The 24,966-nt window shown below is 40.3% G+C and overlaps 1 protein-coding gene across 2 annotated transcripts in view; it reads left to right on the forward strand.

Annotated features, from left to right (window-relative positions):
* Positions 1–439: 439 nt before the first annotated feature.
* Positions 440–24,966, forward strand: part of ppp2r5eb (protein phosphatase 2, regulatory subunit B', epsilon isoform b) — a 52,710-nt gene continuing 28,183 nt past the window's right edge. Inside the window, exons 1-2 of one of the 2 annotated variants that reach the window (XM_080871820.1) lie at positions 440–1,034; positions 10,926–11,086. In XM_080871820.1, coding sequence (XP_080727946.1) covers positions 1,006–1,034; positions 10,926–11,086 — 190 coding nt within the window. In that variant the 5' untranslated portion in view covers positions 440–1,005. The remainder of the gene's footprint in view (positions 1,035–10,925; positions 11,087–24,966) is intronic. The other variant, XM_080871821.1, reaches the window with a different exon arrangement.

The raw sequence follows: 24,966 nt of genomic DNA on the forward strand, positions 1-24,966 counted from the left end.
ATATCAGTTATGTAACTCTCGCTGTGTTCCTCTCTAATTTCGGTTCTAGGGCTGAAATGCACTCGTCTTTCACACAGCACCGCCTCGGCTGTGAGGAGGTCTTCAAAAACACTTATAAATGTGCAATAAACGATTGGGCAGAACGAGCGTTAAAATGCGGATACATAGAAGCGAGGTGCAGGGCCGGGCCTCGGACAGGTTTAGCCTCATTCCAGCACGCTGCCTGGTGAAGCCTCCACACATACACACTGTACTTCGCTCTCTGCCTCGATCTTTTTCCTTGTCCCTTCTCCTCTACCTAACCGACGGATTCGGAGCCTCGTTTCTCCGTGTTGTGATTGATAGTTCTGGCTGTCCAATCACAATTGCGGACATCGCTCCCTGCAGCCAATCAGCTTTGTACGTGGTTCAGATGCTCGTCCAGCACGCTACGCTGTGTCTCTGTTATGTGTGCCATGGTCTCAACCCAGCAGTGTTGACAATAGGGTGAAAGGAAACAGCCCCGGATCATAGACGAGCAAAGAAAACACCAAAATCCAGGGTTTTTGGGGAAGACGAGCGAGTGAATCAATAACAGGAATGTAAATGCGTTAACGTAATCGTTTGTGTGTATCGTAGGTGTATTTTGTAATTAATGGGAGTTTGAGGATTATTCAGTTGGAAGGAAGGCTACTCGTGGGTTTGGCTGTTTCAGGCCAAAGATTTTCCTGCTGCTCCGCCGCTGCTGGGGAAAGGCTGTTCTTACCGAACTGGAGGTAGCCTAACTAATAGCCCGATAGCTTTCCAAACATAGGATAACTCCTCGCCGCCGTCTCCGTTGCGAACCGCAGAGGATCAAGGTAAAGTACTACGATTGGAGGGCTACCAGCCACTTGGTCGGCTGCAGCTTGTCGGGCTCGGGTCGGGACTCGGGACGGTGTGTGTCTCCCAGCCTGGTCACTCTGTCAGTCTGTGAGCGCTAGCTAACGGTAGCAGCATTAGCACTGCCCCGTATTTACATCTGGGATGATGGGTGATCGCCCGAGCCCGCCCAGGTAACTCTATCTTATTAGCACACATTGGCTTTGATATAATCGCAGATTTCATTCTTTTAATCAGCTTCTTGTGTTTCCTTTGACTGGTGGCGGGTCTTAAGCTAAGGCTACATGTTCAACTTGAGCTAACCCGCGATAACCGTTGCACTAACGTTAGCTAGCTACCAAAAATATAATTTCTAAAGTAAAGCTTCAAAGCTTTGAAATGAAAGCCGCTTTATCTTCATGGCTATACTATCTTAGAGCTTTATGTGTTCTTTGGAGACGACTATCTAGCGTTCAATGCGGCTTTGTAACGGTTATTCGAGATGCTAACACTGCTAGCTAGTTAACGCTAGTGAGGCTATCGCGCTGTCAAGTTTTGAATGCTGCGCTGCCTCCTCCTCCTCCTGCTGCTGCTGTCGCTGCCAGGCCCGATTTGCCCAAGCTAACGCCAGCTCTCCCGAACGGCTTCATTTTTAACCTTAGAGTTGATGGTCTACTTTGCTGCTCTAGCTGATAACAGCAGTAAATATGTGACATCAAATTGCACTGTACAGGAACTAGGGTTTATTGAGTTATTTGCTGTATGCAGCGGCCCACGGGCTGGTTCGCTCAAAGTAAATGCTGCTGTTTAATCCTCGTGAGTTGAAAAAGCCCCATGAACCCAGCATGAGACAAGTTTAGCTTTCCTGTCAAGTGAAGCCAACTGTCAAACGGTGTGGCGATAATCCTACATGAACTTTGACTGGCTGTGCACTAAGAGGCTGTTTCTGACAGGCTCGTACCTCTAAACTTGTCATCTTATATTTTCTTGCACAGACCACCATTGTTTCTACATGTTGAGTAATGTGTATAGAACCGTTAGGAGGGAGAGAGAGATCATCACCTCTAATAACAATGTAGTGACATTGTAGATGAGAGGTGGTGGTGATGAGTGGAATGCATCGGGCTAACTTTAAAGTATTATCGTACTACTACTACTTTTGCTTTTATTTTGCCTAGTCTCTACATCCCCAGCCATTTATGGGAGGCCAGGTGTGGCCTTTCATATACTCATATTGCACTGTCTGTGTTTTAGGAGGGTTTACTCCTGTTCCGTGACACATCTGGCTCACCTTTAAGGTTCTAGAGTTTAACCATGTTGTTAACAGGTCCAACCTTAACTCAGATAACTTAACATCCAAAGTCTTCTGTGTTTATGACAAGGCTGGTACATTAACTGCCTCCTCCTTATCAGCTCTGTGTGGTTTTGTGTGTGTGTGTGTGTTTGAAAGTTGCTGAGTTCATTTGTACTTAGATGTGTGAACAGCGCAATTCACCCATGAATGAATCACACCAATTAGACGGGCTGTCAGGTTGCAGCATTCAGCTGATAGTAACAACAGGAGACTTTCGGAAGTATGAGGATTCAGTACAGTAAGCCAGGGATTCATACTGGTATTGTTAGTTCAATTTGTTAGCAATTTTTATTGGATGGATATGTAAAGTAACCTGTCTTCTTTATGTTGCTGTGACTTGCATGATACTTGCATGACTCTGGTTTTTGGGAGGCAATAAAAGCTGCAAAGCAGGATGAATTATTGGATTTAAGGGCATATCGTGTGTTTAACTTACACAAAGTTAAACACACAGTTTGATATTGACTGCTTATATGTCGAACTGCACCATATATTTTCAGTTTTGTTGACTGATAAGATGACATTTACTGCTGGCAGTAAATATTGAAAAACACTTAAAAAAATGTTTTTTTTACTTATTATAATGAACACTTATGTTTTCCTTAGCAAAAAAAAGTAGAATAAATAACAATAAAAGCACGTTAAATAAAACAGTCTGTGCATTTATAGATTTCTTTTGGTATGGATGAGCTGAAAAAATAATTTAATTAACAACCAAAAAGTGTCTTTGAGGATCTTTTTTCTGAAGCAAGTTATTATCAGAGTCATGTTATTGAGTGTTGGCCAGCCAAACCAAGACAGCTGTTGTTGTTGCATAAGGCTTTATTTATTTATGACTTTATTTATTTTTTATTTTCTACTACTTCTGTGATGTTTAATAAGCCGAATGTACTTCTAACAATGTAGATAATGATTTTGCAGGCCTATATCAAGGAAATGTTTTTATTATTATTTTTATTTCCATGAAATAAAAAGAAAAGCAGTTGGGCTGTACCAAAATATGACTCTTGTCGTATTATGAAAATTTTGGACACTGCAACCCTGTGAAAAACTAAGTACACAGCACAATAAATAGCTTGTGCAATCATTTAGCAGCAGTATGTTGAATGAATAGTTTTCTGTATGCCTTTATAAGTCTCTCACATCCCTTTGTAGGAATTTTTGTCCACTCTTCTTTAGAACGTTGCTTCAGTTCATTGAGGTTTGTGAACATTTGTTAATGCATACCTCTCTGTGATCAGGGTATGGTCTGCAATACCTTGATTCTGTTCTTATTCAGCTATAGTGTTGTAGATTTTCATGGTGTGCTTTGCACCATTACCCTGTTGCATGACCCAGTTTGGGTAAGCTTTAGCTGTCACACAGTCATGTTTGACTACAGAATACTAGTTCATGGTGGACCAGTTCAGATCCTGTGGCTGCAAGACAAGCTCAAATCATCACCCCTCTACCACCGTGCTTGACAGTTAGAATAAGGCACACAGCTGATATGCTGTGTTTGGTTTTCTCTAACCATCGTGCTGTGCTTTATGGCTAAACATCTCCACTCTGATCTCATCTGTCCAAAGGACGTTGTTTAAGAAGTTTTGTGGTTTGTTTTGATGCAACTCTACAAACCTGAGCCATGCTGTCTCGTTTTTCTTAGAGAGAAGAGGTTTTCTCCGGGCAACACTTTGAAACAAGCCATATTTGTTGAGTATCTTTTTTTAAAAAATTGTACCTTCATGAACTTTAACATTTAACATGCTAATTGCGGCCTGTAGAGTCTAAAATGTAGCTCTTGTGATTTTTGCAAAAAACTCAAGACACATCCACCCCATTGCTAGCACACACCCAAATCCTCAAGACCAGCAAACTGCTCAAACTTCTGCTTTTATTGAGGTGCTCACACTTGCTAATGATCAACAACCAACTGCATTTGATCAGCAGCATGTAGCTATTCTTAATTCCTTAGAAAGCAGTAAGTGTATACTTAATTTTTTATAGGACTGCATAGTATGTTTCAAGCTGTTATTCCTCTCATCCACAGCACTGCATTCCTGTACATATTTGTGTGTGCATTTTTGTTCCCTTACTCCAGCTCCTTTCTTTCGGCCTTGCCATTGCCTGTTTGTTGACTTCCTGTCGTACAGCAGCTCCCTCCCTCCTCTTCCTCCTTCCCTCCCTCCCTCCCTCCCTCCCTCCCTTTCGGTTGGTCTCCCTGTTGCTTGCTATGCACCCCTCCTCTCTCCTTCCTCCTTGTTCTTTAATCCCACCCTCACCAAGCCTGTTTGGATGTCATCTGTTCTCTTATGTAAGAGGCATGGGAGGAGAATGGCTTTGGTGCTTGGGTGCCATACGCCTGACCAGGCGGCATAGTCTTGCTCTCCCTCGTGTGTTGTGTAGTGTTGTCGCCATTAGCTGCTTAGTGAGAGAGAACGATTGAACGTGAGGCACTGATGGTTGTACACAGGGATTCCAGTGGTCCTATCCACAGGTAAGAAAAGTAGTGTGGCTGTACAGTTTTTAGATTGTTCCGAATGTGACTAATCGCAATTTTGTCACTTTCAGTGGTGCTGCAGTGGAAAAGCACCAATTTGTACTGTTTACTTTTACCATTTGTGATGTAGCAGGTAGAAATTGAAATTAAGTCTTTGCCTTGTTTCTTTTTTATTTTATTTTATTTTTTGGAGCTGAATGATGCTCTTTGTCATCATAGCAGAGATTAAAACTTGTATTGCCTGAAATCATGAACACAAAGAGCTGGAAAGTCTCTCCATAATATTATGGTGGAATCTTGGAGCTGATATGGACCACCCTTGCCCATGCCAAAAAAAACCCAAAACAGAGCAAGAATATTAAAATGTAATATTATATATTACTAGTAAAGCGCTGTACAAATACAGGCCATTTACCATTTGCCATTATAAAAGACAGCTGGAAGTGCTGATTTAACCATTTATAAGAGTAAAACTTGATTATCCAAGAGGTGTCAAAGAGTACGTACGTCAGAGCTAGTCCACTTTCAGACATTAGCCGGGGATTATCGCTGAGTGCAGGTGATTTTTAGACGCCTCAGCCTTGCTTTGTCCGGTATCTGTAAGGCTCTGTACCCACAGCAACAGCACAGAGAACAAGTTGCAAGGTGTCAATTTGCAAGGTTTTTTGTCATGTTTATACTGTAGGGTATGTCAGCCTTGTGATAAAGCCGACATACTTTTTAGGCTCACATTTGAATAGTTTTGAAAGGCAAAACTATGGCAGGAAATCTTTCAACAGAGAAAAAACAAACAAACCAAGTCTATCGTGTGTTGTCCTCGACCATAGTATTTTTTTTTTTAAAGCAGAATTTTAAGTTTGTTAGCTGCCAGGCTGACTGATGCTAACCAACCACAGGAGAGATCAGTGTTTAGCTGGAGGTATTTTCCAAGACAGTGACAGTGCTGATGCCAAACAGAAGGCATTCACACAGCTGGATCATTAACTGCTGAGTGACAATGAAAGTGAAGACCGTGAATAGTACTGACAGATGACTCTCTTGTCATATAATTGGTGTTGTCATTTGTGAATCTGTGTATCCTGTTTGGCGTACAGTCATGACTTACATGACTGCACGCCAAACACACACATATATATATATATATATATATATATTTTTTAAATAAAGATTTGAGCAATGGTCTGCAGAAAATATATTCATGTACAGCCTTGTTTATTACTTGTGTTTCTGGTGACCTCTGGTGCATCATATTTCTGTTGCTTAAAGTTGATGAGCTTTGATTAAACTGTACTTGATTATGGACTCAAACAACTACATAGTTGATCCTGTTGTGCTTCTTTGTCAGTCTTTATGAGAATGATTGTGGAGGTTTGTTAGCGATATTGTTCATATGCGTACCTCATGGTGAGGGGAGGAGCTTTGTGCCTGATTAGCCTCAGTGGTGCTGTGTGAAGTTGTGTGTCAACTAGAGCAAGTGTTGCATCAGTACTGTTGTAAATGAATATCTACTCCAATGGTTTCTTGTATCTTATCTGGTAGATTGTGTTTTATTTTATTTTATTTTTTTTTTCCCCTGGTTGACAAGTCTACTTATACACTCACTCAGAAATAATGAATATGACACGACTACCTTTGACTAGACCATCAAAGTCTGGCTTCATGTCTGATGCATGCAGCACAGTGGACAGATGTTTAGCCATCCCTTGGGATCTATTATGTGCTGTAGTTCGTCATAGAAAAAGCTTGTTTGTCTCTGTAAGTGAGCTGTTGAGGCTTTTGTTTTCCTTTTAGAATGTTGCGCGCTGCACTGAGTTAGCTCAGGGTAGTTCTGTCTATATTAAACCTATGTGCTAGTGCTAATTTGTTGTAGTTGTGCAAAACGTCTGGCTTGAAGCAGGGTCTCCATCTGCATTCAAATGATAAACAATGATAATAGATATTTGAAAGTTTACCTGGAAGATTGTGATGATTATCACTGACAGCTGTCTTTGGATCTATTTGCCATATTTTTAAAGTAAGACCTTACAGTCTGTTGCGATTTTCAATTGCAAAACTATATATATATTTTTAAAAAAGAACAAAGTAGTTTTGCATTACAACTTGAAAAGGGGAAAAACTGATTGCTCAATAGCAAGTTCTTTTATAGCTCGTTAAAACTTTTTTCATGGTTAAACTTGAGGCTTTGCCATTTGAAAATCTCCAGAACTTTTAATTGTCATCCTAGATTGACTGATTTTTGAATTTGGAAGCCCATGTCCTTGGGAGGACTCTGCCTTTTCTCCTGCTGACTGGCTCATTGTAATGTAAACAAACATATAGTCAGTCTGTAATGACAGTATGCTGTAAATGTGTACAAACTGTCCTAAACACTGACATCTTCAATCTAATGCTTAGCAGAAAGATGAGAGGACTGTGGTTTTGAGGCTGTTTTACCATATCTTCTTATATTCACAGTTGGCACTCTTGATTTTTATCTTCTTCCTCTTGTAGTTATATTGCATCAGTGCTGACAGTTTCATCACAGAGAACCACAGATGTACATGTTGCTTGTCTACAGTCATTATAACTACTATAGATTCTTTACTATGACGGACAGTAAGCGGTGCATCCTCAGGGAGCTTTTGAAAGGCTTCGACTATCCATATGAATGATGTGCGTATGTACGTGTTTGTACTGAAGTCCAAGCCTGTAGTAACTCTCCTCGCTCTGTTGTATACAAGGCTTGGTGGGCATGTTGTATGACAGCCTTTTGACTTTGACAGAACATTTGCTGCCAGCACAGACCGCAGCCTGCAGCATCTCATTCATGTCTTATTATATAAGGATTTTTGTTAGCACTCTAATTTATGTCCTCTCAGCCACCCCATGCCATCCAGGTCAGTTAGTGATCAGGCTCTTTGTCCTCTCCTGAAATCAGAGTCCATTTAGCTTCCTAATGTCCTGAATAAACTAAAAATATTAGCCTCATGCTAACTAGCAGAGGCCAGTTTTGTTGTGGCTTGTGGTTGATATTGAGCTTTGTATTTTTCCCATGTACAGTACTGTTGCAAGAAGGAAGTGGGAGTACTAATGAAATATGGTCAGTTAAAGGCAAACACACTCATATCTGACTAAATAGTTGTACTTTTCACATCTTTGATTAAATTAATTTCTATCTTTGTCTACGGGCTGAATTCCTGAGTTCTCAAAGAACAAGCTTTAACAGCAACAACCTCTATCCTGTGATTACTTATTACTAGTGGTGCAACGGATCAAAAATCTCACGGTTCGGATTGGATCACGGTTTTAAGTCACAGATTGGATCAATTGGATCAAGAGAAAAAATTAACATTTACTTATTCACTTATTGAAGTATTTTTTGCCTGTTAAAAACATTCAACTCAAGACTCATTCCACGCAATTATTTAAAAAAAAAAAAACTATGGTACAGTATAGGGCAGTATAGGGCTTTGTATCTACCACTCAATTCAATTCAGTTTTATTTATAAAGCGCCAAATCACAAAAACAGTCGCCTCAAGGCGCTTTATATTGTAAGGTAGACCCTACAATAATACATACCGCTCATTATATCGCACTCCGCTGTGATATAATGAGCTGTCATGGTCACGTAGCTTTCCGTTGCCCTGGAGGTCTGCCCATTTGTAGTAGTTAGGGCAACAGAAGATGCCTGGGACGGTTCAGCCATAACTTTAAACTGTTCCTGCTCGTACATGCTTGAAACGATCTTGCCACTAAAGTGGACGCGCAACGGGATATCATAGCGTGTCTCAAGCACGTTCATCATAGTTTAAACAACGGAATACGGCCTCCTGTCTGCAGCTAAACACCCCAGTAGCTTTTGTAATGACTTTAGCCCGGTCGGACTGGGCAGTAAAGGGCTGCTTAAATACCGCAATTTCCTCTGCTCCTCCACTTGGACGGCTAGCGCTGGCCATAACTATCGCTTGACAGACCCACCACGCACACCATACACATACTTTTTTTTTCTTCTTTTTCGAATCTTCGGATCACGTGCGTTCCGAACCGTGGAGTGGGATCGGTTCGGATTACGGATCAACCGTGATCCGTTGCACCACTACTTATTACACTGGCGCAACAACGTTGAATCGTTTTTCTTCCAAAAAAATGTTTTTCCTGGATGTCTTGAGTGGTCCTTTTTAAGTCATGCTATAATACATGTAATTGGTCAGGGCCCAAAAGATGAGTTCATGACTTCATGCTCCTTCTAAGGTTATTTGAAACTTGTTGTGATGGTTCACATGTTGTCAGGATTCACACTTTATGGGGACACTGTGACAACTCAGGCTTCTAATCACTGTGTTTCCTTTAATTTAGGTTAAGATTAAGATCAGAACACAGTTCAGTTCACAGAAGTTGAGAAACTTTTCTATGCAACCGGGATGTTGTGTTTTGGTGTCTCTGTTCCTTCATTGGTATCTGAAGCAGAGTCTGCCAGCATCCCCCTGGATGACCTGGAAGAAGGAGGGTTTATTTGAGCTTTTTGGTTATTTTGCACCAGAAAGCATCATGTTGCAAGAACTTAAAAAATGGATCATGTCTTTAGTTTTTGGCCGAATTTGAATCATTGACAGTTTTACAGTTTTCTTCTCAGCCTCTGCCAGAGCAGCACATTTTTTGAAACTATTGGTTTTTCTTCGGACAGTCCAGGCTGTCCATGCGCGCATTTGTTTTTTTTAAATGGATGTTTCATTGGTTTTGTTTGTATTTTTATAGGTTGTTAGCGAACTACCTGAACAACTGAATTGGCTAGTACACCAGCCTAACTGACACTAATGAAAATCTTAGCATGTTAGCTTGGTGTATGTATGAATATTTACTTGTTTGCAGAGTTAGGGTATCGTGCTTATATCAAAGGATGACAGCATATCTTTGAGCAGTGTGCATCATAGATGCTAATGTAACCAGAGGACCACAAAAACAGGGTTAGTTTGCAGATGTGAAACTTTGAGAAAAAGTTTAGCCCCATAAGAGGTTTAAAAAAAACCAAAAAAAAAAAACATCACCACACCCACATTTGTGGCCACCCTATAGATCTGTACCTCTGACAGCCAAAAACAAATCCTGAGTGTGCTCTTCCAAACATGTGCTCCTGGGTGTGGTGCAGAAAAGTAGTCTCAAGTGTGACTTCTGCTGCGGCTTGTTTTTGTTGCTTGAGAAGTTAGTTTGTTAGATTCTTTTTTTAATTGTTATTTTAACATGCAATCAGCAGCCAGCACACACAGCAGTTGACATTTCCTCAGCTTCCTCCGACTGTGTCAATAGCTCGCAGCTGCAGAACCAGCTCCATTGTTGTCGGTGCCGCTGTGTATGTGTATGTGGGTTTTGTGTGTTTTTTTTTTTTTTTTTCTTTTTTTTTTTTTTTAAAAAGTTGTGTGTGTGTTTGAGATACTTTGATGGTCTTCTGGCAGGTAGGAGTGCCGCTTGTTTGTGTACTGTAACCATGCTTGAACTGAAGTCTAAAGTGTCTCCTATGCTGGGAAAATGAGGCTGTCTGCTTTGGCTGCAGGAAAATGAACTCGTAGAGAGCTAAAACTGTAACAGGGGATGTTGTTTTTTTTCGTTTTTTTTCTATTTGCATGCGCTTACTATCAAAAAAAAAAGAACTCTTGACCTGCATGACCTTAGTGCACGAACACGCTCGCACACAAAAACTTGTAAATGTGCTTCCTGTGCCTTAAATTCAAACTGGAATGAGAATGCTTAATTTAAAGCCAATACTGGCATTACACTAATATAGGTTGTTTTTATATATGTGTGTGTGTTTGTTACTTTTAAAAATAATTGTTTTAAGATGGGGTTATTTGATCTCTTATATGATTTTAAAGATTTTCTTTTTTTGCTTTCCATGCTGAAATTCTTGGAATAATTCAGAGCTTGAGAGAAATGATTTCTGGACAAATCACTACATTTCATTAACAAACCAGTAAATTTGAAAATAATTTCGAGCGATGTCAACACACTGAAGCACATGGCTATCAACACAAGCTCGTGCAATTGGCTGAGAAGTGAGAGGAGGAGTGAGCGGTGACGGCACCAGCAGCATGATGACTGACATTAAAAATGATCACAAATAAAGTGTTATGAAATGTAACTGTCCCATGAAAAAGTGTTGTGGTTAATCACTTTGGCTTTCTAAATTTGGAGCTTTCTGAACACGTCTAATGTGACTTCATCTCCCCCCCCCCCCCCCCCCCCCCCCCCCCCCCCCCCTCCTGTGTCTCTCTCAACAGGGCTATGTCCTCGGCAGCCACCACAGCTCCCTCTGTGGACAAAGTGGACGGATTTTCACGGAAGTCTGTCAGGAAGGCCAAGCAGAAGCGGTCGCAGAGTTCGTCCCAGTTCCGCTCTCAGGGCAAACCTATAGAGCTCACGCCCTTGCCCCTGCTCAAGGGTAAGTAGAAACACATGTTTGCGTGTATGTGAGATAGGGCTGAACGATTATGGAAAATAATCTAATTGCGATTTTTTGCCCCAATATTGCGATTGCGATGCGATATGCGATTATTTTTTAAGGTCTTTGTCTTCTGTATTATTAAACAAAGACAAGCAATACTTCATATAGTATGGCCAATACTATATTACATTAATTTTAAACTGTTCTTTCCTGGAAGACAGACCTCTGTTATGATGACATGAGGTGATGCATGAATTGATGACTGATATTTTTATTTAACTACTTCAATCACAACAGTATATTTGAACATACACAATAGTTTATTTTTAGCTTACAAACATCTGAGCATAAAGTGCTGACAAGGAACCCTGGTGTAAACATTAAAATGAAAGTCAGTACAATGTGCAGATTGCAGAAATATACATAAACAAAATCAGTGGCTTTACCACACTCAGTTTTTCGACATCTGTGAACTACTAGACAGTCATTAAATTAAAAAATAATATTAAATAAATAAAACTAATAAATAAAAAATACACACATCTTACTGATCTCTGCAGTCAGTAACATTACACATAAAGTGCAAACATAATAGCAATTGTATAAACACACACACAAACACGCCTTTAAAGTTTAAAGGCGTGAAATTGGACGGTCTAGCCTTCTGATTAGCGTCACCGCTGTCTCGGTGGAGTTTAATAAACTCGGCCGTCTGCTTCTTGCTATCTAAAATATAACCAGACACTGGTGTAAATTCTCGACTGTCTCATACTTCTGTTTAATAAGTTTTCTGTTTGACGTTTAGTCAGCTGTGTGAAAACCAAGGAGGAACCCACCCGGGGGATTAATAAAGTTTTATTTTATCTAATCTAATAACTTTAATCTCAGCCAAACCGATTTACTCACGAACAAACAAAACACTGAAAAAAGCCCAACAATAACATTTTTAGGTTGTCTAAGTGACTTATATATTACGTTTAACCCGAGCAGCGAAACTCCGCGGTGATCTGAAAATGATGTGCCGGGACTTGTGCCATTCTCGGCCGCATCAGTAACCCTCGAGCTCCCGGCTAGCTGTCGAGCTGGTGGGTAGCAGACGCCTCTGAAAACGTCGAAGCACTTTTGCAAATATGGGATATCTTGATAAACCGAGCAGATATTTGATGTTTACACAACTACTTTCTCGCCTGAAAATATGTTAAAAGTTTATTTTGTGACCCAGAAAGATTAGTATGAGTAATTTTAAAACTTAGTAGCGGCCGCCATTGCTGGAAACTGGAGTTTGGCTGGGCCGCGCTATGAATTCTGGGATATGGTAGTAATTTGGACAGCCTTCGGCACGTCGCTGTGACGTAATCGGTCTACAAATGCGGCCTCAGGAGGATGCAGCCCATGAATTTGGACATGTCCAGAGTATAATCGCAGCCTTTGCGGTTAGAAAATTGCACTTGATCATGTCGCTATATTATCGCAAATGCGATATATCGTTCAGCCCTAATGTGAGAGAAATCTGTGGTTTGTGGGGTGAGAGGCACAAGGGATGATGACCAAATCAAATACAAGTAACATCTAAAAGGCCCCTCTAGCTTTGCTTCTGTTAATCTAATTGTACTGAATTTGAACCCTGGTTCACTGACTCAGTTTCATTGCGTGTAATGTACACAAAAGTGTTATTATATTCAGACATTTTCATATTTCACAAGTATATTTTTTCAAAATTAATGACTAAATTAATGTAACATAAATGTCTGGATATAGGCTAGTCTAGCATTAATCAATCAGCTGAAATAACAGCTGTGATGAGCACTCGAAATCAACATAAACTAATGCTGAAGATCCAACAGTTGATAAGTCATGACTGGAATATTATTTTCACCACTATATAAGCTAACTGGATATGCTTTGCCTCTATATCTGTTACACTAGTCAGAGGCTCTTTCAGGGACTTCCTCTTTTTCACATTTTTATGTGTTAAATAATTTGATGACAGTGCCACATTAGCAAATAGCCTCCATAAACGCACACAGTTTGCAGTATTTTTTTGCAAAGAAATAGGGGATAAAATGTGCACGTCTACTCTTTGATGAAATGATACTAATGTTCTGAACATACAGCAGAGAAATTAAATGAAAGTAGGCTATCGATCACATCACACAGGTATTCAACTAATACTAATAACAATGATGGTATTCATAGCATTGATCATTTGTATCAATCTGCCCACCCCAAGTGAAAACTAAGCCAGCAAATGGCAAATTTCCCCCATTATGCTTAAGCGGCTACAGCAGTAATTACTCAGAATACAGATTTGTTCTGATTAGTTAAAATCAAGCTGAGCAGAGCAGATGATAGTTATGTGTAAACCCATGAAGTTTGATATTTAGGTAAGTAAAATGTCTTAAATGTGAAGTGGAGATTCATTCGTGGTAGTGTTAAACTTCTCTTCAGGGTTTTCAGGGCTTTGGGTGTGGCACTCCCCCCCCCCCCCCCCTCTGGAAAAATTGGGGTGTTCTAAAACCTTTGACCAGTAGTGTATCTGACAGAAAATAAGCAACTGCATGATGTTTTCACTTGTGAATAATTTGTGTGGACACCGTTCCTACCTTAAGTGCACAACACAGGCTTGTAAAAGGGGGACCTTCCAGGGGCTTTAAGCGTAGATGGCTCATTAAAACAGAAAGGTTTTTTTTTTTTTTTAAATCATGACACTCACCTTCAATTTGTGTTTTGTCTCTGCCCATTGATGGCAAATTTAGTAGCATTGCTCTGTATAGTCTGGTTGGTTTAGTTCTGTTTGAATGCAGCTGCTTTTCTATGCCAACTATTCTCTGTATGCGAGTGTTTTATTAGTGACATGTCTAGACAGGCAGATCATTTCGATGATTGCAGAGAGCAGGTTGGTGCTAGAGGACGACCTGTACAAGTTATACAAGACCCATTCTAAAATTTACTGTGGTATTAAGACAGTCCACCTTAAAAATAATCTTATTTTATTGTCACAAGTAGTCATGGATTACTCAGTTGCTCTGCCCGATTCTGCTCAGGTCAGCTGGTTGTTGAGTTTGTGGGTTTTAAAGCATGTGTCTTACCAAGAGGGAAGTGGCCTCTGTTTGGCACGCTGTGTGACATCAACAGTCATAACAGAGTTGAAGGGTGTTTCCCCCGTCTCTTCTTTACTTTGAGTTTTCATTCATTATAAGTTTGCGATACCATTATATCAGCAAATGTCTAATACTGGCTAAAAAAATCAGTCTAAAGATGTTCTCATTAAATGCAAGATGTATGTGAGGAATAAGAAGATCATAGGTTAAAATATGAGGAATCTTCTGATTCCTCAAATGGTTTAATAATAATATACCCTAAGCTTGTTCTTGTTATATGTAGCTATTTGGCTGTCATGATGAAATGGACTTAACATTTGAACTGCCTTGAACAGAGATTGGCTCCTCACATTTTGTTTAAGCAAGAGGTTTTTTCAAGTTTAAAGTTGGAAACATGGATACATTTTCAGTTATCATAGAACCGCTGAGAAAGTCCAGAGGCTCAGGTTAGGAGGAACTGGCAAAGATCGATTTAAACGGATCTACACCCATATGTATGTTTTTGATCATGCCGCATTATAAGGGCATTTTCTCTAAATTGTTCGATAAAGAGTCTCAGTGTATTAATAAGTAATGGAATGTGTTCAAACGTCACATCTCATATAACTTTAACCTGCATTGTGACATGCTAAGTGAATAAGGCATCTGTGCTATGTAGCTGGGTGTAGTAATACACAATGTGTTACACTGACGTTTCACCTGAGTAAATACAACAGTGTGGTGGTGTGGTTTGGTAGTGACAGCAGGAATGCTGTCAGACAGAAACCAGACAGATCCTCCTCCTCTCTGAGACTGAGGGAAAGTCACTTCATAGCTCCATCTCAGGATGCAGGAAGAGGCAGAAGTGACTGATGAAGGCAGCTGAAGATAACAGTAGGCTCTCTTGTCTTAAAACTATGTTAAGGTCATCGTCTATTACACATTAAACTAACAAGTTACTACACTTGGTGCACTGAGTTAATCATAATCTCTGTGCTAACTGTCAAATGGTTCTGTTCTCTTATCTCATAGAAGCTTATATTCAGTGACACCTGTGCTGTATATGTAGACTCTGTCAGCACACAGCAACACGCTTGATCTCCAAACCTGTGTTGATTACTGTGGTTTCCATGAGCTGCAGATATTTTTAGTAAAGAGGTATAGTCTGTCTGCTAAAGAGAGAAGCAAAAACATCAGGGTAGTTCTAAATGTTTCAAAGAAATGCAGAACTACATTTAATAGAAAGCCATGCTTCATTTCCTTTTTTGGAAAAGCAGAACAGCAAATCCACCTGGACAATGATAATATTAGGAAATAAAAAACAAGAAACAGAGCAGGTAAGAGTGCTTCAGGTGAGGTCGCAGACTAAACTTCACCTTGGTATACCCTTGGTTTTTTAGTGTGCTTTATAAATAATTTCTTCTTCTTCTTCTTCTTCTTCTTCTTCTTCTTCTTCTTCTTCTTCTTCTTCTTCTTCTTCTTCTTCTTCTTCTTCTTCTTCTTCTTCTTCTTCTTCTTCTTCTTCTTCTTCTTCTTCTTCTTCTTCTTCTTCTTCTTCTTCTTCTTCTTCTTCTTCTTCTTCTTATTATTATTATTATTATTATTATTATTATTATTATTATTATTATTATTAAATAAAACATGCTGAAGGTGGGACACATGACGTCCACTCAGTCGCCATGAATTCACGGTGGGAGTTACCCTCTCTGGAATACATCGGAAGTCACACAGACTTTGAACTAGGGACGTGGTGGTTAGAGGAGACTGTTGATGTGTAGAAACAGCTTCAGTGATAAATACAATTAGAACCATAGTGTGTGGAACCACAGTTATGGTGTCAGAGAGGAATCCCCCTTCTCAAGTGTTTTTGTGCAGTGAAGCCGTTAAAAAGCAGCAAGTGTACAGCGGATCATATTTCCTGTACTGTTTTTGCAAAAGGCTCTGCTTTCTTCTTCAAAAGGTTGCTCTCAGGAAATTCTGTCCTGTTGTCCTCCCAGTAAACCACCACTGCAAAAAATGCTGGAATCATCTGATAGAGTAGGTTGATAATTAAACAGCAGCACCACTCAGTGTGACCTCAGGTCCTCGAGTACGTGGTTGATACGATTAGTGATTTAAACCATACCCAGTAACCTGTGAGTCAGTTTCATTTTTAAAAGTGACAACCCAGATGCAATTTGTTCTTTAAACAGTCATAAATTCTTTGGGATTTACATTGACAATTAAATATCAAATGCTTTTACAATTAAACCTGTCCTTACCAATGATGTCCTTATTGACTTGATCAGTCTTTTAATATTTTGTATCTCCTCAAAGAGAGTCACATCCAGTACTTACTTTAGATTTGTCAAAATGTTTTAACACTGACGTGCATGTTTAGCTCTGATACTGACAGCGTAGTTGCCACAGTAATAATTATGACTCGTTTTCACCGTCTGTTTAAAACACTTCTCAGGTTTTTGGCTATACTGACACGATAACATCACACAGTTGCTTACTTGTCGGCACCAAATCCACGATACAAATCTCTTAACTCTTAAATAACCTTGTTTTTTTCCACTCCTTATTCTGATGCTCAGTTTAAGCTTAAACAAGGCCATCTTTACCATGTCTAACATACCTGAAAGGATTGAGTTGCTGCCGTGTGATTGGCTGATTAGATATCTGTGTTAAGAGGTGTACCTAAGGCCATGTCCACACTAATATGTTTTGGTTTGAAAACGCATCATTTTGGCCTTCCGTCCACACTGAGACGGTGTTTTCAGTCAGGAAAAACGGAGCGTTTTGAAAACGCTCTCCAAAGCAGATTCATTTGAAAACTCTATTTTCGCGGCGCAGTGTGGACAGCGAACCCGGAGCCTTTTCGAAAACGATGACATATTTTAGTCATGTGATGCAGTCATGTGACCAATTAAACTAAGATAGTGGAGGGCATTACACAGCAGTTGTTTTGTTTGCTCTCAATTTTGACAGCTCTATTAAAGATTTAATATCAGTGTGTACATGCTCCAGATAGTTTTTCTTCAAGTTCTTTAATTCACGCTCGCTTTTGCAACCTTGTACTTTTGTGTTACTCGCACCAACAACTCCACCTCATTGTTGGTCCATTTAAAAAAAACTCTGTGCTTTTCCTCGACATTTTGCAGCAACGTTTCAAAGAGCTGGAAAGTAAATAAACAGCAGACAGAAATGAGGCAGGTCGAATTGTATTGCGTTTCACGCATGCGCAGTACTGGAACGTAAGCGTTTTCACCCGTTTCAGTGTGGATGAACAAATCTATGAAAACGATAGTGTGGACGCGGAGCGTTTTCAGACGTATACGCCGTTTTCAAATATATGTGGGCTAGTGCAGACATAGCTTAATAGTGACCAATGAAGTGTATGTAAACAGCTAACAGTGGTTTATTTTACAGTCTTACTGTATTTATTTGTGGTTCAGTGACTGAGCCGGCACACCGTCCGTCTTTTTCAACACTTCCATGGTTCAGTTTCACACGTTCACTTTGCATTCACACACATCCACACATTTCCCACCTCCTCAGTACAATCACAGTCTGCTGCTCCTGACCACTGCCTCAGCAGCTCCACTGGAGCTCCACTTTTAGCCCCGGACGGTCTCTTTACCTATTATGGATTTGAATTTTTGCTGTTATTCATTTTCTCCTGCCTCTATACTGGATTCTCTTCAGAATCTCTTTGAGCACAGACTCATGGGAAAATTAAAAAGAAAAAAAAATGTTTCAGTAACATGGACCTCCTGAGGTTTGCACCAATTCAATTCAGTTTTATTTATGTTTTATTTATATAATACAAATCACAACAACAGTTGCCTCAAGGTGCTTTATATTGTAAGGTAAAGACCCTGCAATAGTAGACAGAAACCTCTGCATTAAACACGTGTCTGTGTAAAAAGATTGTTTTTATACTGATTCTTAATGCAGCCGATTACACAGACTTTGTAATTTCACTGGACAAATTTCTTTCTTTCTTTCTTTTCTTTTTTGGGCAGTTCAGCAATGCGCTCGCTGTGTGGCCTTTACTTTTACAAATCCCGTCCAGTTTATATATTTATATTTTTTGTGCCTTATCTGTCTCTATTGCCCTCTTCATTGTCCCTCGATAACACCCAGTGGAAAAAGGTCAGCACAGATACAGTCAAATCACACTGATTTTGAAAGTCAATCCACAGTCAGAAGTATCCATGTCCTCCTGTTTTCGCTCTTTGATGATGATTATGATGGATCCATATACTGGCTCCAAGCTCACACATTAACTTTAAAGCACACACAGAAGTCCGGGTGTGAACCCGTGTGCGCGCCCTGACACGTCTGTGCTGCAAGTGTCGGTTATATGTGCAGGCATGATGTGAAACTAGGGCTTTGCAGATTTTAATTTATTATGAATGTCAGCACAACGACAGTATTAATTGAATGTATCAATGGGCTCAACCCTGCGATGTGATCAAGCTGTTCTGTGCCGGGAACACATTTTAATGTTGCCATTCTGTTCCCAGCCCTGATCGCCTCCTTCATACGCTTGACAAGCATTAGCCAGTTAGCACAAGTATTGGCTTTAAAGGAAATTTCAACAATTAAGCTTGCTATTTAGACCCATCAGTCAGTGACTCCTGTTTCATTCAGATGTCACTCTTGCACCACATTTTGTGAAAAATGGTTTGGGCAAGTATGTGAGCCTCATGTTTGCTGTTAGCTTGTAAAGACTAAAGACCATTTGCAAGTCCCTGAGCATCCACGTGTGTCTGCGTAAAATAACATGCGTAACATTTCATAATCAGAAGGTAGGCTTAAGGGTCTTAACGTCTGCATGCCTGCTTGTTTTTTTTTTTTTTAAATGATTGCATGAACTTGTCTGCAGAGACTTTTCATTACGTTGCACCCCAGGCAGTGTAAGTAGAACAGGAATAACAGCTCGGCCATCGTGCCTTTAGCAGTCCCTGTCCACAACACAGTATAATTAAGACTTATTGTGACAGTTTTAGTGACTTGACACAGTTTTGCTTAACTGTTGACTGTGGCTGTTTTTACACATTGTACATACTGAATGAGTCTTAATGTAGATGGAATCCACTGAAATTAAAAAAAAAAAAGCTTTAAATTGTTAGTTTACATAGACTTTAAGGAATGGTTCAGCACTTTGTGATTTGTCAGCATTACCTGATTGAAAGAACACATCAAAGAGGTTTCAGACCAGATTTACTGTCAGCATTGGTGTATAGAGCACACTGATGACACTCGTGTGCCCTTTGGTTCACCGTGAGCTGGTGTCTACATGCAAACATACAGCTGCGTTGAGTTTGGAGAGAACCCGGACGGTCTCATTTATTTCCCAGGATTTGGATCCATCTGATCACAAGACGACTGCACCAACCTCTGAGCCTCCCTCCACTCCCATATATGTCCACTTAAACCAAGTGAAAGAACAAGGATTAAGTTTGTCTCTTCCACTTGTCTGTTTTGAACTTTACACTATAAACAGCAGGCCCTCTGTGACGAATACCAAAAGCCCAGTGTTAAGGCACCAACCAGTAAAATTGAGTTAATACATGAAATCAGTCATTGAAGACAAACAGAGCCAGCGTCAGATGATCATAATGCATTTGTGGCCTCCAGGTGGCGAACACAAGGACTGACATTTGTTGGCCCCGCTCCTTGTGTGTGTGTGTGTGTGTGTGTGTGTGTGTGTGTGTGTGTGTGTGTGTGTGTGTGTGTGTGTTTAATTACTGACAGGCACTTCTACCTCTAATCTCTCTGCAGTATATAACTGCCAGGAAGAGGTGTGCTGGGCAACTATGCTGTATTTTATTAACTGGCTTACAGAGTTCACACCATGACTCAAACCATTTGGGAGTGTTTTAGACCAGCATTCAGAGAAAGAACTGGGGCATATATATTATACATTTGTATACATTTCTACTGTTTTAAAGATTATTCTGTCTTTTTATGTTGTAGTTTTTGATTGTTTTAGTTGCCTTGAAGACATGTCTCCTATTTGTTTGAAGTTTGAGTTTGAAATTCCTGCTACTTGATTTTTCATGATTTTCTCTTCTTTTCACATCCTTCGTGTAGTCTTGTGGGGTGCGTATTTTATGATTCATTTCCTACGTTTCTTGTTTATTTCTATAAGCTCTCTATATTTACTTCCTGCCTTGAGGTGTACATGTGTGTAGCAGAGGTGGGCGTTAATCTGGTCTAGTGTATTCTGACTTTAGAGGTTTAGCAGACTGCAAAAGCACATCATCAGGATGCACAAATCATATCGTATTCCCTCTCCATTTCCTTCTCCTGCTCCTTTTTGTGGGTCAGTTGCAGGCACAGGTCAGACTTGAGCCAGAAGTGACAAGCAGGGTCTTGATGAGGCACGGTGGATTACATAAATCCAGTCGTTGGCAGCAGGCTCATTCCTGGATATTTAGAGGAAGACAAGTAAGACACTGTCTCCTCAAGGGAATCCTGGGGAGGAGGGGAAAGGATGACGCACACTGCCAGGAATTTTCACAATAAACCCGGTGAATGACACCACCCCGTCTTCTGCAGGTATACACATTTCTCGGTATTGTAATGATTAACAGGATCACGAGAATGTGTGCACCTTGTGCACCGTGTACACCACATCCGACATGAATAAAAATAAAAATGTCATATTTTTACATTTTTAAAAAGATCCCCTGTTCGATCCCGAGAGGAGACGCATATTCCTTTGGGTTTTGCTTCAAGAATGGCATCCGCTGTAAAAATGCCAGATCAAACATGCGGAGATACCCGCTGTGACGGCCCCTTGTGAATAAGGAAGCAGCTGAATGTAGCTGCTTCTTCAGATTTTCACATAGCAAAATGTTAAAAATAAAAATCAACGCCTCCCTTCAAGCTGTATAGTTAATTGACGATGTAGTTTGGCGTATCTTTGTGTAGAACAAATAACTGAGCATCTGTGTTCAGGGTGTATGCTATATTTACCAAATTAAACAAATGTATACTGGAGAAACTCAGTAACAGTAATGTTGTGTTTGACGTGTACAAACATGCCATTCTTCACCTTGTGTGCTAACATTGTTGGCTTTTTGATGTCTGAAAATAATAACTTGTTATTGACATTAAGTCTAATAATTAATAGAACAATCTTTGGGTATATATGCTATATCATAAATGATTTTAGCTTATTGGTTAACAAACAGTAACTGCCAAATGTGACTGGGTGAACTATACACTCAAAACCGTGCAAGCTGAATAAAGTGTAACTGAAGAAGCCTGCATAGGCTCAGTGTCCTGATTTGGAATGGGTGCATGTGCAGTTACAGCTTGTACTCTGTAGACAGTGGAGGTCGTTGGTTTCATTCTTTTAATTAGCAAAACATCCCAAAAAAGACTGAGAATGATGCTGCTTTCGGCTCCTCAGCTTCCACTTGGCAGACTGCCCTTTAGCAAGGAGCTAAATCTTCCCAAACAAGACTGCATTTGTACTACACATCTCCCAGGCTGGGCTGCATAACTGTGAATGCGAAGCAAAAATCAATAGAGTTTAAATAGAAAGCCAACTGCTCCCTCCTCTAAAAGATTGAAATGAAAATTGGAAACGGTACACGGCTCGTGCTCTCTGCAGACCTCTGGGGACTTTAAGAGTTTCAGCTTGCTGCTACTTGTGCTTGTGCGTAGTAAAAGTTTTCTCCAACGTGATAAACATTCACAAGAGGAAGGCAGAAAAAAATTGCCAGCACGATCCCCACTTACTGTCAGAGTTGGCATAGCAACAAAATCATCCCTTTAGCTGGATGCATCCAGCGTGCAAGTTACACAGTTAAAGGATACTGCTGTGACATTGTAAATATGCACAGAATTATATAATCTAATTTACATTCCTGTTACAGTTGGCTACATTCATTTAAGGAGGCAGGATGAATAAGCAGAGGCAGAGAGTGGTGATCAGCCTGGTGGGTCACCTGCAGGAAGGCATAAGAGTCCTCTAATGTTATGTTGTTGGGGAAAGGAGCTAGTTAGAGACGCTGAAACTTTAATACATTCACCTTTTCCTGAGAGCTAAAATGACTAAGGATGTCCTGATTCATGAATTGATATTTACTGTGCTGACTGCCTTCAATCCATCGGCAGATAAGATTGAGATTTAAACGAACCAGTGACTGATTTTTATGTCTTTTGTCTCATCAGTTTTATTCTGGTTAAGTGATTATTTTCAGTCAGTCTGAGCTAGAGCTGGGCGATAGAACGATAACGATATGTATCGCGATATAACTTTTACTCGATAGAGAAATTAAGCTATCGCGATAGACCTCGCTGCTCTTGTCCTCTTAAAAAAAAAAAAAAAAAAAAGGTCAGCCAATCCAAATTAAGTAGCGCAGAGCCGAACCAATCACAGCCGCAGCGTCACGTCGCGTGACTTGTTACGTACAGCACAAGTGCCAAGCCGCACGTGTGTTTGTTTGGGAAGCAGCCAGCGGGTAATGGAGGAAATGAGTGCGCCGACTAGAAAAATCAACCGAGCGTGACCGAAGAGAAAACAGATGATGGTTCCAATGCCGGAGAGATTGTCGAACGGAAGAGCCATAGAAGTTCCGTAGTGTGAAGGTATTTCGGCTATTTCAAGTCTGACAAAAAAACAGAGTAGCGTGCACTGTAAATTGTGCCGAAAACAAGTCTGGAAATACAATAAACTGGTGCATGCGTCACACTGTGCGCCACGTTATTGTTTCGGTGAAATGAATTTCTACAATACTGTTAATTCTACTCTCTGCAGTGTTTAAATGCTTACATATACACACAGTTACTGTCCCTCCACACATACGACTCGGTTCTGCTTCTATGCCCCAGCTTTGTTTACTTTTTCCCACCGAGGCTTCTAGACTTCTGATTGGCCAACATTTCTGCACGGTTAGGAATCTAGCGCCACCTGCTGCTTTGCATGTTCATAGCAGCGTTTTCCTTCATTTCTGCCTTTATGTGTGGACGGGATTATTTTTAAAACGAAAACGGAAAATCTCCGTTTTCAAAAATACCCGTGTACGTGTGGACGTAGCCTCAGTCTCTGACTGGAAGCGCTAATTCGTCATTCGGCTTTTGTCAGACTAAAGTAACTGTTAAAACTGTTTGAAAAGCTAAGCTATACAACAAGGAGAGATTGAGAATTTCCTTTTAGTTCTCAGTTTATTTGATATTGACAAAAGTTAGTCAGTTTTGTCTGTTCTTCTGTAAAACAAACTAAGATTTATTTTTTAGAATTAATATTTTGTTTCTAAGTGGAATTGACAATTTAGTCTGTTTCGTTTGTTCTATTTTGAAACTTAAACGCTTTAGCGGCTGCCTTTTGTGTAGTTTGCAATATTTGCCTTTATTTATCTGAAAAAGTCTCATGTTCCTTAAGTACATCTACCCTGTTGAACTTATTATGGGAAATAAATATTTAAATAAGAACAAGCTGCTGATTATTTCACATTTTACTTGTGAGCAACGGCACATTTAAATCTTACAAATTCTTACAAGTTATTTGGCTTATATCGTGATAGATATCGTTATCGCCTGAAATGAAAAAAACATATCGTGATATGAAAAAATCTCATATCGCCCAGCTCTAGTCTGAGCACAAAAAGGACCTTTCACCTGCTGTTTTAACACTTGCCTGTGCCTGTTGAGCTTAGTCCATGAAGTAGAATTACTACAGCAGATCTGAAGCCCTCTAACTGCTGTGTGGAGAGAATTCCTTTAGGATTCAGGATTCCTTTCCCACTCCTGCACATTGTCCTTTTCCTCTTCCCAGCTCTCGTGTAGGTGCTTTCCTCTCATGCCACGCTGATGTCTTATAGTCAGCTCCTTCTAATTACAGCTGCTGTAGTAGAAATAGGAAAAACTATAACAATAGAAGCCTTTTAATGGCTATATCTGGTTTTGACAGCAACCGCAGGCTAACGTGGGCTATATTCTCCTGTGGTTGAACGTGTCCTTGACATTTTCAACCCAAATTAGGTTCCCCTCATGTCTTAAGCTCATGTCCACTTGGCGTAGGAGGACTGGTCTGTCTCTGACCTATCCTTGGACAGCAGTCTTTAAAGGAAAAAAAATAAATAAAAAGAGAGAAAAAATTAAAAGGAGATGTAGAATTCTGCACAACCCTCCAGTAGCTCTCTTTGCGGCTGCCTCTGTTCTCTATTCGGCCAATGAATCCCACCAACGTGCTTCCTCGTCCCCCACCACTCACGTCCTCTCCTCAGAAGAAACCCGAGCTGCGAGGTGTCTCTTTACATTTTTTTTTTCAGCCCGACTCAGTACAGACGAGCCACAACAAGAGCACGGGTTCCCCAAAACTTCTGTTGTCCACATGTTCGACTCAGACCAGCTCACATAGTGACGTCCATGACTGCCGGTTTCTGCTGTTGGTTCCTAATAGGGAGAGGAAACCTGATTAAGTGAGTGACAGTTTTATGTGTGAGTATTGTGTGGGAGTGCATAGTTGCTAGCCCATGAGCATTGAGTGTTAAAGTTAGCCTCTGCTGTCAAGGGCTGTTGCCGATACCAGCCGGCCTAGCCTGTCATGTGTGTGTGAGACAGACGGAAAGGTAGACTTAAAATGGAATGGGAATGGTAACAGAAGATGAGTGTTTTTGCTGGCTGAAAGGAGAATGGAAAGTTCGCTGGTGGAAGGAGGACATTTTATCCTGAAAGTGAAAACATTCTTCTACAGGTTGTGGAATGTTTGAGTTTGTAGCATAGCAGGTGTTAGCTGTGCTGCTGCACTTCCATCTGCATTATTGTTAAGCTTAGGTCAGTGCACAT

Source organism: Rhamphochromis sp. 'chilingali', assembly GCF_963969265.1.
Source record: "Rhamphochromis sp. 'chilingali' genome assembly, chromosome: 21".
In the NCBI taxonomy this organism is placed as follows: domain Eukaryota; kingdom Metazoa; phylum Chordata; class Actinopteri; order Cichliformes; family Cichlidae; genus Rhamphochromis; species Rhamphochromis sp. 'chilingali'.